Source organism: Mus caroli, chromosome 13 (assembly GCF_900094665.2).
Source record: "Mus caroli chromosome 13, CAROLI_EIJ_v1.1, whole genome shotgun sequence".
Classification (NCBI taxonomy): Eukaryota; Metazoa; Chordata; class Mammalia; order Rodentia; family Muridae; genus Mus; species Mus caroli.
Window position 1 is genome coordinate 89,163,772 of NC_034582.1, and position 19,628 is coordinate 89,183,399.

Below are 19,628 nucleotides of genomic sequence, written 5' to 3' on the forward strand. Positions count from 1 at the left end.
TTAACCGAGGTACTTCTGTTTATTCGGATGTCTGCTATTCTGCCTAGTGGGTTAGCTAATTCATTTGAGTAGCGGCAATATTACTGGGTCTCTGAGAGCACTTGGTGAGTATGTATCAATGACTAAATGCACCTCTTCTGATACTTTCCAAACTAACCAGACAGGTTGATCAGGACCTAGAGGTATTAAAAGTTTCCATTTCAGAATTATAGCAAGTTAGATTCCCTTGAAGAAATAGTCCCAACAAAATTGGAGACGCTTAGACTTCTCATGAAATAAAGGAAATGGTGTGGTTTGGGGAGAAAAGTGTTGTCTCTGTGCTAACTGATCAGGAGTAATTAGAGACAGTCTTGCTATGGCTGGGGACATAATTAATGCTAGTTTCTCTTCTCCTGGTGCCTCTGGCTAATGACTCTGCTATCCTCATTGCCTGAGCCTTCAATGCTCATTCTGATAGGATTAACAGTGAGGCCCTGCATCTCAAACTAAAACAGGATGAGTCCATGATTTGACTCACTCACTAAGACCAGTGGGGAATGTAGCAGGGCCCCAGACTTTAGTAGGTCCCCAGACCTTAGCACAGCTGTCTCCATGCTGGAAGTACCATTTATGCTGTGAAGTTCAGCACTTAGGCAGCAAGCACCTGCCAAAAATGAAAACTAAAACCTAATCCATCAAAGTCCAGCTCTGGGAAAGTCTCTAAATGTACTGACCTTGCTTTTTGACTTCTCTAGTTCTGGCAAAGTGTTCTTGTTAACCAAAGTATGTCAATCCCTATGTATGGACATAGATTTTTGTGCTTAAAAGCTCACCCTAAGAAAGGCTCAGTGCTATGCTGGGACTTTCTATTGTCTTAACCCCATGTCCAAGCAGTCCTTCTGGTGGATACCCCACAACAGAAGGAACTAGACAAAGTCCCCTCCAGGTTCCCAGGTGGCATCTGAAAGAGCTCCCAGCACAAGACTAGGCCAAAATGCACTCCCAGGATTAGCTAATTAGTTGACCTAATGCTACATAGAAGCACTGTTAAGCTTTCTCCAGACTTAAGTCACTCGCCGCAGGCTCCCCGGGAAAGCTGGAGTGAGAGACTTGGCCAAATGCTGAAGATTAAGCCCTGGTCTTAAGGTAAGCTGGCGAGGTTGCAGGATCAAGGCTCTCAGGCCAGTTGTATGAGTCATGCCCCCACATCCTCCACAGAAGACCGGCCCAGATCCTTCTAAAGCACAAATGTCAAATGATCCCTCCCTGAAGAGCCTACCCAGAAGAACTCAGGTTTTGTTTCAATAACACATAGAAAAGTGGGACCAGGAGCTGGAGAGATGGCTCAGTGATTAAGAGCCCTGACTGCTCTTCCAGAGGTCCTGAGTTCATTTCCCAGCAACCACATGGTGGCTCACAACCATCTGTAATGGGACCTGATGCCCTGTTCTGGTGTGTCTGAAGACAGTGAAGTGTACCCACATACATGAAATAAATAAATAAATCTTAAAAGAAAAGGAAGGAAGGAAGGAAGGAAGGAGAGAGAGAGAGAGAGAGAGAGAGAGAGAGAGAGAGAGAGAGAGAAAGAAAGAAAGAAAGAAAGAAAGAAAGAAAGAAAGAAAGAAAGAAAGAAAATGGGATCAGATTTCCCATGAATCTGTCTTCCTGTCTCCTCTGCCACTGTGACACCATCCCTCGTCCCTTAGCGGGGAGGAGTGACAGATAAACCCGCATGTAAAATACAAAGTAAACAACTCCTGTCTTCCCAGTTGCCCACACTCCGAATAATTGTTGACTCAGGCTTTAACTTCTCCTTTTTACGTACCAAGAGCAGTGGAAGCTTGGTGTTTTCTATGGCGTGTATAAAGACACACTCATATTTGGGACTGATGGCTCTGAGAGCCAAGAGCACTGGCTATGCTCCTGGAGGATCCATCTGGTTCAATCTCTAGCATGAGCATGGCTGCTCACGATCATCGTATCCGTAACTCCAGGCTGTAGCTCCTCTCCTGGCCTCCGCAGATACCAGGCTCACACGTGATAGGCAGACATGCAGGCAGGCAAAACATGCACACACAAAATAAAATCAAAAGCAAAAATTTATAATAGTCACATAATATTGGCAGGTGTATATATCCACACAATGGTTCAGAAAAGCAACTTATTATGATCAAAAAGTCACACATGTCATTTGACCCAGAGATGCCATATCTAAAATGCAGAACATCCAAAGCCCTTCCCTGCTCCCTCAGCTGAGTATCTCCACCTCTGTGTGTGTGCCAGCATAACCCTTATTGCCTTCTTTACTCTTATCTTACCTGACCCCTTAGAAGCATCCAGAAAATAAGGGCACGCTCTGCTTTATGCCTGTGACTTCCGTGGAGTTTCTCCGGGGCCAGCATCACTCCTTTTTGGTTTATAAAATTAGCCCTTCTTCTGTCCACAATGGTGTAACTGTTAAAGGCCTCTGTCCTCCCTAAGCTTCCTCCTCTCCACCTGTGTGCTCTCCCTTAAGGAAGCTTCCTTTAAATGCTAGCACAATGGCAAAACCGCAGCTCCATTCCTGACTGCTGCTTAGGAGATATTCTAGGGGCTGGGGAGATGTCTCAGCGGTTAAAAGCGCTTAACCACTGCTGCTGTTGTTCCTGGCACCAGCATAGCCACTCACAACCCATGTGACCTCGGCACTCTTCTGGCCTCTGCAGTCACTGAACACATGTGGTGCATGGTGAGACATGTGGGCAAAACACTCATACACATAAAAATTAAATATATAAATCTCTTCTTAGATTAAGAAAGAAAAAATCTGGACTGGTTCCAAATGCCTTACTTGTCTCTGTAGACATCTCAAACTCAGTGCTATGGTTAGGACATGGTTGAGTTTGTCCCCTTAGAGGGTTTGGGGGGAAGGGTGCCCCTTAGTGTGGCAATGTGCTGAAAAGTAGTGGAACCTTTAAGAGATGGGAGTCTCCCCAAACCTCCAATAAAGAAGCCAGGCAGTGGTGGCGCACACCCTTGATTCTAGAACCTGAGAGACAGAAGCAACAGATCTCTGTGAGTTCAGGAGCAGTACAGAGTGAGATCCAGGACACCCAGTACTACACAGAGAAACCCTGTCTCAAACATGCACGCACACACACACACATACACACACACACAGAGAGAGAGAGAGAGAGAGAGAGAGAGAGAGAGAGAGTGCAGGGTATCCAAGTGGAAGGTGGTTAGGTTATTGAGGGCACCATCTTCAGAAAGGATCAATACAGTCCTCATGGGACCCTGGTTAGTGCCCACAAGAATAAGTTGTTATAAAAACAAACAAACAAACAAACAAACAAGGGAGTCTGCTCCTTGAATCTCTGTCTTTTTGTCTAACCATCTCTTTTGTATACCCTCTGCATTATGACACCATCCACCATAAGGCCCTTACCAGAGGCTGAATCAATTGAGCTGGCTGGTCTTAGATAGCTGACCTCCAAAACTGTGGGTTAAATTTGTAGCAGATGTGCGGCTTGGTCTTCATGTGGGTCACCTAACAAATGGAGCAGTGGCTGTCTCTGACTCTGTTGCCTGCCATTGGATCCCCTTTCTCTACCTGGACTGCCTTCTTGGGCCTCAGCGGGAGAGGATATGCCTAGTCCTGCAGGGGCTAGATGTCCCAGGGTGGGGTGGTACCCAGGGTGGGCTTTCCTTCACTAAGAAGGGGGGGGAGTAATGGGAGGAGGGATTTGTAAGGGAGAGACTGGGAGAGAGGAGGAAGGGGGGCTACAATCGGCACGTAAAGTGAATTAAAAGAAATAAATTACAGAAAAAGAAAAGCACACACAAACAAAACTTGAGTTAAGTAAACTTCTTTTCTTTATAGAGCACAGCACAAACAAGTATTTTTTTTATGGTAACAGAAAACTGATCAAGACATTTAAGGCTATGCCATGGTAAAAAACAGAACCTTTACTTTTCAAATTCCAAACTAGCTCACACCCAAGTACTTCTCCATGGGGCCACATTGGCCCAGGGTTATGGAGGACTGGTCAGAAGAAGGTTCAAGGAGAGCTTCAACCTCAGATCAGGATGGCAGGAGCTGGCTCCCTCCTCCCGCTCCCAACCTGGCACCATAAAGCCAGCTGCCCCACCATCCACCCTAGTAAGAATTTATTACCCTGACAGTCATCAGGCTTCACTCCTTGTTAGACCTTATTAGGTGCCCTGAGTATGTAGATGGAGCATTTTCCACCACCACCCTTGTCCTGGCCAATTGTTCATGGCCACACAAACACTGCCCCAGAGACCCTGGCCACCCGCAAGGGGCACAAATACTCCTTCCTCCCGCCTCCCTCACCCTCGATGAAGCTGAGTCAGGTTCTGGGTGTTCCTGGGTGTATGTGTTCTTTGCCCACACACTCACCACCAACCAAGATCCTGCCTCCACCCACCCAGGACCTGGCTAAGCTTCTCTCCCTTCAGTCCAGCCTGGTGCGGTGTGCTAACGGGTAGATATAGAAAGGTACTTCACCATCATCTTCAAGCAGAAAAAAAAATCAGTACTCTCTCTAATCTTCCTTTCCTAATATCAGTTGGTATTATCTCCAGAATGGAGTGTAGTTGGCCACCTTTATCTCCATCTTTGTTACTACCCATATTCCTACCAACATTGGCTCTCGCTTGGGTCACCCTGAACTGTTCTCGCTCTTGCTCTTGTCAATCCACAACCCATATGGTAGCCTGTGGCCTTCTAAATGGCCAGGGAATACGTTGTCTCACCAAGCATGAGAGTCAAGCTTCTTACCCTTCAGACACCAGGGGTTGCATAGCTCTGTAATCTGCTGGCCCACACTCTCTGTTCCTTAATTGCTCCATGAAGCCTTGGCTTTGTGTCTACCCATGGTCCTTCATGCTGTGGTTCTGATCTGAAATGTCCCCCACTGGCTGAGGGTTTTGAACATCGGTCTGTAGGTGAACCTGCTTCTTTTGGTAGGTTGTAAAACATTTAAGGGGTGGATCCTTAGCTGAAGACGTGGTTGGGTGGGCAGGCCTTCAGGGTTTGTAGCCTGGACCCATTTACTGTCCTGTCCCTACTTTCTGACTGCAGATACAATGTGACCAGATGCCTCCTGCTTACACCACCATGCCCTCCTACGGTGAGGGACTTTATCTCTTCTTAAGCTGAAAGTCAAAATAACCACTTCCTCCCTTATGGTATTTAGTCACAGCAATGAGAAACCACAATATGTGGTGCTCAAGTTTCACCTTCAGATAAGACCATTCCCCAATATAGAACACCCATGGCACTTACTCTCCCATTGACTGACTTTGGATATATGCATAGTTTTCTTTCTTCCCCCAATCAGAAAGTACATTCCACAAGAACAAGATTCTTGCTCTAGTTTGTTCTCTACAATACCCTTTAAAACCTAGAACAAGCCTGGCACATAAAAGGAACAGAATAAGCCAGTTGGTGGCTGTGGCAGTGGTGGCGCATGCCTTTGATCCCAGCACTCAGAAAGCAGAGGCAGGCAGATTTCGGAGTTTGAGGCCAGTCTGGTCTGCAGAGTGAGTTCCAGGACAGCCAGGGCTATACAGAAAAATCCTGTCTTGAAATAACAAACAGATTTTTTTAAAAAAAAAAAGAATAGGAGAATATTAAATGAGCAAGCACTCAAGATAAAGGTATGCAGGTATTGTTTATATAGTATTCTGCAGATTGCATTGTGTGTGTGTGTGTGTGTGTGTGTGTGTGTGTGTACAATAGACACAGTCATTTAAAACAACGGGGCAAGTCTGCATGTGCAGATGTGATGATACTGCCTGAGGTATGTCCCTGCACAGTATACAAGCCAGACTCCAAATTGCTCAATGGCCCTCACCTGCTTACCTGCTCTCCTTGGAAATCTCTGCCTGAGCTGGGTTGTAGCTAGTCTGTGTGTCAGGTCAGGTATGGTGGAAACGACAGCGTGTGACCTCTGAAGCAAGATTTTACAGCTTCCCTCTTGTTTTCCTGGGTCGATTGTTTGGGAGGAAGCCTGCTTTTATGCTGTGAGATCACTCAAGCAGCCCTGTGGAGAGGTCCTCATGAGGTGGAATAGAAGCTTGCTGCAAGGAGCAGCTCTCACCAGCCCTGTGAGTGCCACACTGGCTCTGTGTCCCAGGCTGCCCTGTGAGTGAGCCACATTGGCACTGTGTCCCAGGCCTGCAGTTGACATCAGCACCATCCAAGATCTTGGTGGCCACCAAACAAGACCCCAAGGTAGACTGATGAAGATCAATTGCTCTTGAATTCATGATCTCAGAATATGTTAATAAATGGTTGGGTAAGCCACTAAACTCTGAGGCAATTTATGTGTAAATATTACTAGTAGGTAATGCAATTCAGATATAAACATGGATACAAAACATATGCTTGTCCATGCGTCAAAGTACTCACAAAGAGAGCTACTGTGTTCTGATGTGGGTGGTCGAGAAGGGTTCTTTATTCTTCTCTATATGCTTTTATACTATCACTTTTTTGTACCACTTGATTTGTCCTCCCTCCATCCCTCCCTTTCTTTCTTTACATCCCAAACGCTGTCCCCTCCTAGTCCCCCCTCACAGACTTCCTCCCTCCTCCCCCCTCCCCTTTGCCTCTGAGAGGGTGCCCCTTCATGTCCCCCCACTCTAAGGCATCAAGTCTTGCAGGATTAGGCACATCCTCTCCCACTGAGACCAGACAAGGCAGTCCTCTGCTACATATGTGTTGGGAGCCTCAGACCAGCCCATGTATGCTCTTTGGTTGGTGGCTCAGTTTATGGGAGTTCCCAGGGGTCCTGGTTAGTTGGCACTATTGGTCTTCCTGTGGGGTTGCCATCTCCTTAAGGGTCTTCAATCCTTCCCCTAACTCTTCCTCAGGGGTCCTCAACATCCACCAAATGTGTGTCTGTGAGTCTCTGTATCAGCCTCAGTCAGCTGCTAGGTAAAGCCTCTCAGAGGGCTGCTATCCTAGGCTCCTATCTGCAAGCACAGCATAGCATCATTAATAGTGTGAGGGATTGGTTCCTGCCTATGTGATAGATCCTAAAATGGTCTGGTCACTGGTCTGCCATTCCATTAGCCACTGCTCCATCTTTGTCTCTGCAATTCTTTTACACAGGATAAATTTTGGGTAAAAAGTTTTGTAGGTGGGTTGGTGTCCCTATCCCTCCACTAGGGTCCTGTCTGGCTACTGCAGGTGTTTTCTTCAGGTTCCATATTCCCACTGGGCGTTTTGGCTAAGGCCACCTCTATTGACTCCTTCATCCCAGGTCTCTGGGACTTCCTAGAGAATTCCCCCCCAACCCCCCCACTCCCAACCCCCTACACACAGCTGCATATTTTGACTCATTCTCCTGTTCTCTGGGACTCTCTCCTGTTTCTCCCCATGCCTGATCCTGGCCCCCTGGTCCCCCCACCCTCCTCTCTCCCACCCAGATGCTTCCTTCCTCCCATGACTATTTTGTTCCACCTTCTAAGTGGTATTCAAGCCTCTTAACTTGGGCCTTCCTTCTTGTTAACTTCTTTAGATCTACAGGGTATATGATGGGTATTTGACTTGTAATTTTTAAGCTATTGTTAAAAAGTGTGTGATAGATAGTTTAAATAAGAATAGCCTTATAGGCTCATTTATTTGAATAGTCACCAGGTTGTGGAACTATTTGAAAAGGAATAGGAGGTATGGGTTATTGGGATACATGTAGTCATGTCACTGGAAAGTGTCGCTGGGAGTGGGTTTTGAGGTTTCAAAAGCTCATGCCAGGCCCAGTCTCTCTCTCTTCGCCCTGCCTGAGGAACAGGATACAATTCTCAGCTTCCGTTCCAGCCACGTGTGCACCTGCCACGTGTGCACCTGCTGTGCTCTGCCGTGATGATAATGGACTGACCCTCTCAACTGTAAGCCAGCCCCCGTTAAATGCTTTCTTTTATAAGAGTTGCTGTGGTCACCACAGCAATTGAACAGTAACTAAGACAGGGTATAGGCATGAAGCAGGCATGGTGGCTCCCTCCTGTGGTCCCAGAATTTAGGAGACTGAAATAGGAGGGCTGCTATGACTTCAAGACCAACTTGGGCTACATAGTAACTTTCAGGCCAGCCTGAGCTACAGTGTGAAACCTTATCTCAAAACAAAACAAAATAAAAGTAAACAGTGCATTGTAATCCCAGCACTTGGGAGGCAGAAGCAGGCAGATCCCTGTGAACCTGAGCCCAGCCAGGCCTATATGGAGAATTCTAGGCAAGTCAGAACCACGTGGAGACTGTTTCAAAAGAAAAAAAATTATAAAACCAAAACCTAAACTGAACAAAACATGCAAGCCATGAGAAATTTGTAATTACTCACATGGTATCTCTCCCTAGCTGATTTTGTTGTTTTGGGTTGGTTTTTGTTTGTTTGTTTTGTTTTATATATGATGTGTATGCCTGCTTGTCTGAGTGTGTACCATATTTGTCCAGTGCCCACAGTGGTCAGAAGAGAACACTAGGTCACCCGCGGCTGGAGTTATATGTAGTTGTGAGCCACCTGATATAGGTGCTGGGAGTCTAACCCAGGTCCTCTATAAAAGCAGAAGTGTTCTTGCTAGCTCTCCAAACCCCCACTCCACTTGTCTCGTTTTCTTGTTGTTGTTGTTGTTGTTGCTGTCGTTGCTGTTGTGAGATAGAGTCTATGTAGCCCAGGCTGGCCCCACACTCATACAGATCCCCCTGCCTCTGCCTCCTAAGTGCTGGGATTAAAGGTGCGCGCCACGACACCACGCTCTTTGTTGTTATCTTGATTTACCATTCTCTAAACCCACCTTTGGAGCAGGATGTTTTAAGTGCTTTTGAGTAGCCTAAACTCTAGAAAGCTGAATTTTTCTTTTCAACTATGTGCATGTTTGTCTCTTCATGAGCTATATGTGCCATGTGTGTATATGTGTGTGTGTGTGTGTGTTTGTGTGTGTGTGCAAGTGCAAGAGAGGGCAGGCATTAAATTTCCAGGGACTGGCCTTGCCAGTGGTTTTGAGTCACCCAGGTTTTGGAAACCAAAACTTGATCCTCTCTGAAAGCAATAGGCACTTTGCACTTTTAACCCATGAGCTATTTCTCTAGCCGTTCTTAGTACCCCCGCATTCACTGGGAACATCAGCCTCCGTGGGAGTCCTGACTTAGTCCTCTGCAGTTAATGTGTGGTGCTGTATGAGCCCCTCAAGCTGCTGCCTGCCGGGTGATGATGCTCTGCTGCAGAGGAATCCTGCAGGCTACGTCTGCACAGAACTGCACCCTCTCCCCTAGAGAGAGAGACAGACACAGATGAGACAGAGATTTACCAATAGTGAGAGACAGGAGTAGCTCATACCCAAGCCACAGAGGCCTCCACACTTCCCTCAATAAGAGCGTGTGCACCCCGTGACCCCACTTTATATAGGAATATCTGGCAACCACCTCTGTTACTCGAGGCGTGGGTAATGTGGAGGGTCTGATTCCTAACCTCAAGGGAGGTGTTTCCCTTTAGAACTGGAATTCAAGGAAGGACTGGACAGCTGTCTTATACACACACACACACACGTATGTATATATACATATATACATGCATATACACACACATACATATACATATATGACTCGAGAACTTCACTTCTAAGAGACAAACTCTCAGTAAAACTCCAACAAGCGATTACCCTTGATTCTAAAATATTCTAGTCCTTCCCAGAGCCTCTCAAAGCTTTAAAGTTTCAGCAATAAAGTTGTAGTCAATGAAGTGTGCATACAGATGAGATTATAACCACAGGGTTTATGAAATCCTGATAACCAGGAAATTAATTACAACTTTGAAACTCTTACTACAAGGAAATGCTCAGGAAACTCATTTCAGTGAAGTCAGCTTTGAACTTTGGCCTACACAGAAAGACAAGTCTACACTGCTTTCAAATTAAGGGGCCCTGTTAGTAAATGACCCAGGGGAGTACAAAATGCTCATTCTTGGGTTAGACTCAGGTACTTCAGACAAATCAGGCGATGCAGTATTGACCACAAAAGCCAAGATGACCGCGCCCAAGGTGTCTCTGCCTATCCGGGGCATGGTTCCTTCTGTCTCCAACCAAGGGTCTAGCTCAAGATCAGAGGCTTCCAAGCTACCCTCATGGAACTGCCCAGCAGTGGTAGTGAATGATACATGGCTTTGATCCCAGCACTCGGGTGACAGAGGCAGGATGACCTTTGTGAGTCTGAGGCCAGCCTGGTCTACAATGAGCTCCAGAACAGAAAAAAAAAAAAGTAAAACTTACCAAAAAGCCTTTGTATCTAAAAATATTCTTTTGATTCTTTCTCAAAATACTTATTGTATTTACCTTTTACGTTTCAACAGTACTAAGGGTCAGCCCACACCCCTGTACTCTACTGGAAAACAACATCCTGGACCATCGTTTACATTTTAATAGATCTCCATGACTCTGCAAAAGGGAAGAAAGTAACTGTTACGTTTGTTGGATGTCATTTTTATTTTTACATATATAGATTCTGTGTCTGCGTGTGCACACAAGTGCTTGCTTGGTACCCATGGAGACAACAAGAAAGTGTCAGATCCCTGGGAACTGGAGTTTCTTATGAGCTGCCATATGTGTGCTGGGAACTGAATCCAGGTTCTCTGCAATAGGAGCAAAGTTCCCAACCACAAAACCATTTCTCCATCCTTTATTTTTGAGAAAGGTTCTCACTATGTAGCCCTGGCTGGCCTGAAATTAGCGATGCAGACCAGACTGGCCTTGCACTCAGCGATCTGCCTGCCTCTGCCTCCTCAGTGCTGGAATTAGAAGTGTGCACCACCACACTTGGCCACCAGTTCAATTTACTTATTGTTGTTTATGTCATTTATTTATCTTATATATGAGTTCTATGCTGCATGTACACCCACATACCAGAAGAGGACACTAGATCCCTGTATAGATGGTTGTGAGTTACCATGGGGTTGCTGGGAATTGAACTCAGGACCTCTGAAAGACCAGCCCCTGCTCTTAACCACTGAACCGTCTCTCCAGCTCAGCTATTTGATTTTTTAAAAACAGAATCAGCATATATTATAAAAAATGACTAATAAATGGCAAATACCAGAAAAGCTTTTTACCACTGAACAAATTTATAGATGACATGTGGAGGCTCTCTGGACTTTTTTTATCTCGTCTTTCTCTTCATTTCTTACTAGTACCATAGATCCAATCTCAGAAAACCCTTACCCTTAGGGGATACATTCCAAGATCCCCAGCAAACAACCGTGGGCCCACGGACCCCTGCATGTGCATGCTCCCCAAAACGCATACCTGTGATAAAATTCTACTTATAAAACACAGGAAGAGAGTAACAACAACTTAAAAACAAAACAATCACAATGTCCCCAAAAGGAGTTACATGAATGTGGTCTCAGCACTTCTTGTCTCCCTTTTCAGATACTCTTTTCAGATGCTCTCTCCTTGGGTTCAAGAATACACAACCTGAATACAAGGACTGAGACACCCACTTTGATAGCCCACAGCAGATCTGATAACCAAAACACAGCTGGATAGTGGCAAACATCCTGGAAATTCCAGGCAAAGACTCACCACACACCAGCCCTGCCTTACTCAGAACACGCACATTTTAGAATGGACAAATTCCCATGTAGTATTTTCAAAGCAGTTTGACTTTGGGTAACTGATCTACAGAAGACCAAGCCTTGGGAATGAGGAGACTAGTGATATGCTATGCACAACTTGGGAATACAGAAATGTGCCCAGTAGCTCATCCCCAAAGCCTTACATGAAAGATGTAATTATCCTCACAAGCAACGCTCTCAGAGAGCTATGTGGCAGAGCCAAGCTTCAGCATAGATCAGGCCTGTACTGCAACTGCTACACAGTGACGCTTGAGTACAGAGAGGTATCAAATCTGACCAGCAAAATTTCAAAAGGCTGGTAGCACACCCCACAACAGATATGTAACTTCTTTTAAGATTTAGTTGTTTTTATTTAATGTGTGTGTGTGTGTGTGTGTGTGAGAGAGAGAGAGAGAGAGAGAGAGAGAGAGAGAGAGAGAGAGAGCCAAATGCACGCTGAATGCCTCCAGTGGTCAGAGAGACCATCAAGCGCCCTGGAACCGGAGTTAAGGATGGTTTGTAAGCCATTACTACCATGGTGCTTAGAACTGCTGTCTAGAACAGCAGAACTGAACCAAGGTCCTCTGGAAAAGAAACAAATGCTCTTAACTAGGGAGCCATCTCTCCAGGCCCCCCTAGACACACACCTTTTCAGCTGACCATTCTATTCCAGAAATACAGCCTTCACAAACATCCTCAAAGATCCAGCTGTGATGGTGCATACATACAGTTAATCCCAGCACTCCGGAGGCAGAGGCCAGCAGATCTCTAGGAGTTGAACGGGTCAGCTTGGTGTACATAGCAAGTTTCAGGGCAATATAATGAAACCCGTCTCAATAAAAGTAAAGTAAATGCCAATGATGTCTACACACAGATGTACAAAGCAATAATGCTGAAATAGTCAAAAAGGAAAAAAAAATCACGTGAGTTAGCCTAAGTCAAGGTGCCATGCAGGAGGGAATATATTCATTGTAATATGTCCAGACTATTAAAGGGTCTATAACCTTTAAAAATGGATGTCCAAGTTGTAGAAATTCAGAGAAAACAACTTTAAACATAACAATTAATGAAAGGTAGTCGTGGCAGAACAACAGGAACTACACTTTATTTGAAAAACTAGTGTGAGAAAAAGTGTAAATTCACAAGGCCAGGTATAGATTCCTAGTGTTGTATGGGGGGGGGGGGGGGGAAGGAAGGAAGGAAGGAAGGAAGGAAGGAAGGAAGGAAGGAAAGGGGTAGAGTGAGCATCACACAGTTTAAAATTGAAAGAAAGAAAGAAAGAAAGAAAGAAAGAAAGAAAGTAAGGAAGGAAGGAAGGAAGGAAGGAAGGAAGGAAGGAAGGAAGGAAGAAAGAAAGAAAAGAAAAGAACAGACAGAGTGGGGTGAGCATCAGATCACTGCATCTAGAACAGCAGGATTCCCCCCTCCTCCTCCCCTCCCCACTTCTCTCCCCCCCTTCATACAAACACACAGCCTGAAAGAACTTGTTTTTTTTTTTTAAAAAAAGTTCATGCATTATTTATTTATAAAGCATTCATATAACAAGGTCATTTTTTTAAAGCCACAAATACAGGCAGTATATAAAGTAAGCCTGGAGCCATGTAGCCCTGCAATGGCCCCTTGTTACAGATCTTTCTCAAACAGATGAGAAGACGTTAATTCCATTATTGGACAAATTAGTGAACAAAACTGATAACATTAGTGAACAAAACTGATAATAAATATTCCAACGATCTGTTTTTATAAAATACTAACTGGTAGCTGAAAGCAGACAGGGGACTATTTGGTGGGGAGGGAAACGGCAAAGGGGGAGAGGGGAGGGGAAAGGCCCTGCTTCATGGGAAGGAATATGATCGAGGATGAAGGGAACTGACACTACAGTAATGCTTTATCGTGAAAATGTCTTAAGTTCACATGATGTAGTTAAAAATTAAGTTAGAAAAAAAAAAAACAACTAAGCAGTATTTGCAGTTGGCCCAAGTTAAAAACAAAAAAAACAAAACAAAACAAAACAAAAAAAAGACAAATTTTTTATTTACATGTTTAAGATCCTCATCTTCTTTTTCTTGACTAATAAACATACAAAATTAAAACCAAGTAATAAAGGAACTGAAAATCCCAATAAACCAATAGGCAAATTCATCATAAACTGACCAAAAAAAGAGGCTCAAAACACTGCTGTTGGTTTTTCTTTGCCAACATTACGGTGGTGCCCTGGCAAGCAGAAGCAGGCTCAGCTCTATGGTTCTGTGTCTGCAGTCATCACTAAGGTTTGTAGAGCCTCACCCCCACCCCCACCCCTTGTGTCTGAGCTCCCAGGGTTACGGACGCTAAGGGACCTGCACATTGATCAAGATTCCCAATAGTTCTGATGAAATGGTGTGAGAATGTAACTCCAGTCATCTGAATCCTATTGTCCTGCAAGGCCACTGTTAACCGGTTAGGATGCTGGCCAGGAGCCTCGTTCACAGACTCCTCTCTCAGCTCTGTAAAGTCAATCAACTGGACTGAAGCTGTACCAGGGCCTCAGGTCCTGACAACGCCGTGATGGACTCCTGATGGAAAAGGAAGCATTTCAGAGTCCTAGCCTTCTTCCAGGTGTAGTTTGTTGCTGTTGTTTGTTTGTTTGTTTGTTTGTTTTTGCAAGTCACCGAACCTCCATCTTCTCTTCATTTCCACAAAACATGCTCCTCTCAGTTCGTTCAGTTTCCTGATACTGATGCTTTTCATCATAGTGGAAGACTGTTCTCATGCAAAGAAGGAGACTTCTGGCAATTCTGAGGAGAGCTGCATGCTTGTGATTGGTGCAGAGTCCGGCAGCTTGGATAGGAAATGACAGCCCCATGCATGTTGGTGCATCCCTACCACGCACTCACACACGCGTGCACACATGCACACACACACACATACACACACACACACACCATCATCATCATCATCATCATCATCAAGCAGGCTTGACATCCTCAGGTACAGCTCAGTAGGAGGTTTTAACACTGGTTGAGCTTGAAGAGTAGGAGCTGGACTTCCTGGAGAACTTGTTGGAGGTGAGCGAGATTTGCATGCGATTCACAGTGCGGACACTTCGGCAGAGGAGCGCATTTCGGGCGTGATCCCTGAAATCTTTTGAGACAAAGTAATAGACAAAGGGGTCTATGCAGCTGTTGAGGGTCGACAGGCAGAGGGCGACGAGGTAGAGGGCGTAGACGTGGCTCTGCCTCTGGGTTTTGATTAGGAAGTAATGCACTACGAGCAGAAAGTTGCTTGGAGCAAAGCAGATGAAGTACATGGCCAGCACGGTGATGATGAGTCGGATAGCCCTCTGCCTTTTCTTCTCTGAGTGTTCATCCATAGCAGAAGAGCGGAGCGTCTTGATCATGAGCACGTAGGCAGATGCAGTAAGGAGGGCCGGGAACAAGAAGACTCCAATGGCCAATGAGAGGAAGTAATTGAACATGTCCCCCACCAATACCTCCTCAGGCAGCACATCGTGACAGGTGGTGATGTTCAAGGCTGGAATGTAGATGGTCTGCTTCATGACATACAAAGGGATGGTGACCAGAAAAATCAGGAGCCAGATTGCCAAGGAGACGCCAACGGCGATGTTTGCCTTCTTCCTGGGGTGTCCCATGGGGTTCACGATCACCCAGTACCTCTGCACGCTGAGGCAGGTCATGAAGAGGATGGAGCAATACATGTTACCATAGAAAAAGCCAATGAGCACCTTGCACAGGGCCTCCCCGTAGACCCAGTTGTTGCCATGTAGGTGGTAGGAGATCTTCAGAGGGAACCAGATGACAGAGAGGAGGTCAGCCAAGGCCAGGTTGGCCATGTAAATCACAGCGGGGTGTTTCTTCTTCGTTCGGAAAAGGAAGATCCAGAGGGCCATGCCATTACTGGGCAAACCAATCACAAACACAATAATGTAGACGACCGGAAGAAAGACAGTGGTCAGCTTCCCGGTGAGAATGGACGCAGAGAACTCATCGATGGAAAAGCCTGGTTCTACCGGAACCCCTTTCCCAGTGATTGGAGGCTGGGTTTCCAATCTGCCAATAAGACTTCTTCCTTTACTGTTGTTGCGTCCTGTACAAAGAAAGCAGGGCAGAGTCATTACTGAGATAAATGGTCCAACAGTAAGGCTGCTGTGTTTTAAATGGAACATTTCAGATGAACACAGACAGATGTCATTAGAGTATTGCGGACAATATTCTCTTTCAGTGACCGACCGTCCTACACAGGTGACGGTTGAAGTCTAATTCTTGTGTGTGCTGGCAAGTATTTTACCACTGAGCTACATCTTTGCCCCGGCAATGGTATTTCATTAACATTAACAGTGAGAGTTTTGGGTTCCGTATAGGAAAGTGACTTCTAGAAATCTTAAGACTGACAGGGTTTCATTTTATTTTCTTTAAGTAGCTATACTCACTAGTTCTTTTATTTAATCACACAACCACCAGCAGTCTTTGATTGGTCAGTTAGTAAAGACAGATAGATGGATGATAGATAGGTAGATAGATAGATAGATAGATAGATAGATAGATAGATAGATAGATAGATAGATAGATAGATCAGTCTAGGATTGTGTGGTAACTCTTCCCGAGTTTTTGGTGAGTAAGGCAGCCTTGTCTTGCCATCAGCTGTCTTGGTTCTCATTTTCTGGTTGTTGTCTATCCTACTCTAGCCTTAAGCCAAGATTTAACCTAGCTGTCAACCACACCCTGCCCCAGGGGCCAGCCTAGGGAGATTCCAGAACCAGGAGGCATTCCCTTGTCCGCCCACAAGAAATACTATAATGGGTAGGCATTCTCCATCTCTCTGCTGGCTTCATAAACATCCTCCCACTGAGCTCAGTTGGCAGGCAAGCCTTTTAGCATCAGGACCAAATGTGCTCTGACTTTTGAGCGTGTAACAGCAAGCTTTAACTTAGGATGCTTCCTTCATACCATGAATTGAAAATTCAAAACCACAAATAACCCTGGGTGTGGTAGGATGTGCCTATAGTCTCAGCTATTTGGAAAGCTGAGGTGAAAGGATTGTTTTAGCTTAAGGAATCTGAGACCAGCCTGGGTGACATAGTGAGATTCCATCCAAAGCAAAGCGAAACAGAACAACCCTACCAAGCAGTGACTGGCAAGCCCAGTCTTCATCCTACCCCATCCTGTATTCCCTCACAGACCTGAAGGAGGAAGGGTGGACACTAAAGAATTTAACTTTAATGATGAGACTGGGGCCTCTACCGTCTGGAAACACCTGACCATTGTTCACGTTGACAAGGAAGACAGTATACCTCTTCTGACTTTCTCTAATATATTGTGTGCTCAGTTATCTGATCCGCTTCTGGTTCCAGACTCAGGTTCTACAGGACCGTTCGCTTCTGTAGGCTTCACCACATAGCACTGACATAGGGATAATGGGAGAAGCACTGGAGGTTACAGAGACCAGCAGTTCCCTTTCCACCCACTGTAGAAAAATAAAGATGCTCCCTACCCAAAAAAGAAGGTGTTCAAGCCCTAATCCCCAGTAGACAAGGGTCTTTGCAACCCTAAGGCACAATTTAACAACACTATCCTGGTTCTCCAGTCAGGCCCTCGGGCCAACGACAATGGTCTTTTAACAAGACAGAGGGAAGCTGGGGACAGAAAAGGAGAAAACAGCAGAGTCAACAACATGATGGACAATGGGAACAAAGGCTGGCACTGTGCCAAGGGGCACCAAAGATGGCAGCACCCGACCGGATGCTGGAGATAGGCAGATTCTCTCTCCCCCACCACTTTCATTCCTGACCCCTCACCTCAGAACCAAGAGAGTAACATCTGTTGTTTTATAGCTCTGGTCATCACAGTGGCCTTAGGAAAATAAACACATTTCACGTAAACATATGTATTGTTTCTATTTCTTCTATAACTGTCCAAAAAGAGCACTTTTTAAAAATTAAAATGGGGGCAGAAAGCTGGAGAGATGGTTCAGCGGTCAAGAGCACTGGTTCTTCCAGAGGTCCTTAGTTCAATTCCCAACAACCGCATGGTGGCTCATGACCATCTGTAATGGGATCTGATGCTCTTTCTGGTCTGCAGATGTATATGCAGCAGAGCACTCATATATTAAATAATATTAAAAGAAAAAATTAAAACAAGGGCTGGAGAGAGGGCTCATCAGTTAAGAGGACCAGCTGCTCTTCCAGAGGTCCTGAATTCAATTCTCAGCAACCACATGGTGGCTCACAGCCATCTATAGTAAGTTCTGATACCCTCTTCTGGCATGCAGGTGCCATGCAAATAGACTACTCATTCATAAAATACATAAATCACTTAACAATTTTAAAACAAAGCCAGGTGTAGTGGCATATGCCTTTAATATGGGACTTTGGAGGCAGAGGCAAATAGACCTCTATGATTTTGAGGCCAGCCTGATAGAATTATAGAATTCCAGACCAGCCAGGGCTATATAGAGCTCCCATCTCTAGTTAATTAATTAAAAAATTAAAACAAATATTCCTAAGGAGGTGGGGAATGTAGCTCAATTGGTAGAGTGTTTGCCTATTGTGTACCAGACACTGTAACCCCAGGTCTCAGGAGGTAGAGGCAGGATAATTGTAAATCCAAGGGTGCCCACAGCTACATAGTGAGTTTGAGGCCAGCCTGGGATACATGTCTCAAGAAAGATTACTCCTGAATATTACAATGTTCTTCAGATACTGAATTAGGTAACTCCATGAAGAATATGTTCTGCACGGTAACCCAATACTTACTTAGTACATAGATCCATAATGGAATATTGCACAAAATACCCTTCTATACAGAATGCATGTTGGTTCCCTGGAGTGTTTTTTCAAGCCAGAACCAGGACTGACTAACATTGAAGCAGCTCAAGGAAACAGTAATGATGTGTTTGCAGACTCAACAGCTGCAAGGAAACCTATCTAGGAGTGAAGGTGTCTTTAACGCAGCCCCTGGCCCAGCCCTGACATCCTCTGGATTACAATGCTCAGCTACCCACATCCACGGAAGAACTGAGGGGGGATCCAAAGCCACCGCTCCACTACGCATTTCTACAGGACGTTGGACTGGAACACCGAATGCCAGAAGCCACACATAGAACCACAACAAATTACAGGACCATGGGTGCCATCGTAGAGATTAGTACTGACTCACTGCGGGTCTGAAACTACGGTCTGCACTATATGCAAGGCACCTGTACCACATTCACCACAAACCCGACAAGGCAGCTCATGCTATTTTGCCTCATTTTATAGATGAAGAAGCTAAGGCACAAATCAGTAACTAAGTGTGCGTCCTAAAGTTAAACAGTTGTTATGTGGGAAAAATTAGTTCATTACCAGAAGCCATGAGTTTGCTTGCTATCCCTCACCACACCTAACTGGTACTACATGTTAGACTGCACAGAGATCTGCCCAATTTGCATGGATTCTACTCACACATTTCCTCAAGCAGAATATCTAAAACTAAATTTAACACACTAAAAGTTACTTTCTTCAATTAGCTCCTCCTTCAAAAATTAACACAGTCACCTGTATCAATGTCAACATGTTCTGCCAGCCCTTTAGAGGGATTTAAAATAAAAAGGCTTTGTAAATCCTCCACAGCTGCCCAGAGGACCCGTGAGCAGTGGGCCAGTGCTCTGGGGACCCCACTCATCCGCAAAGGCATCCAGGCCTGAAACAACCCGCTACGTGTATTGGTGGTTAGTTTTCTGTTCCTATGACAAAATATTATGAGCAAGACAATTTTCAGAAGGAAAATGTTATTTGGGCCTACAGTTCTGGAACACTCAGGGTGGGTCATGGTGGGGAGACCGGGCCGCAAGCTGCAGGCATGGCGGCAGGAACTAGACCCTATAGGTGGAACAACAATATGAACTAACCAGTACCCCAGAGCTCTTGTCTCTAGCTGCATATGTATCAAAAGATGGCCTAGTCGGCCATCACTGCAAAGAGAGGCCCATTGGACTTGCAAACTTTATATGCCCCAGTACAGGGGAACCCCAGGGCCAAAAGGGGGAGTGGGTGGGTAGGGGATTGGG

At 45.3% G+C, this 19,628-nt stretch overlaps 1 protein-coding gene across 1 annotated transcript in view; it reads right to left on the reverse strand.

Annotated features, from left to right (window-relative positions):
* Positions 1-13,085: 13,085 nt before the first annotated feature.
* Positions 13,086-19,628, reverse strand: part of F2rl1 (F2R like trypsin receptor 1) — a 13,940-nt gene continuing 7,397 nt past the window's right edge. The window contains exon 2 of the mRNA XM_021180982.1: positions 13,086-15,671. Within this exon, the coding sequence (XP_021036641.1) occupies positions 14,563-15,671 (1,109 nt within the window). The 3' untranslated portion in view covers positions 13,086-14,562. The remainder of the gene's footprint in view (positions 15,672-19,628) is intronic.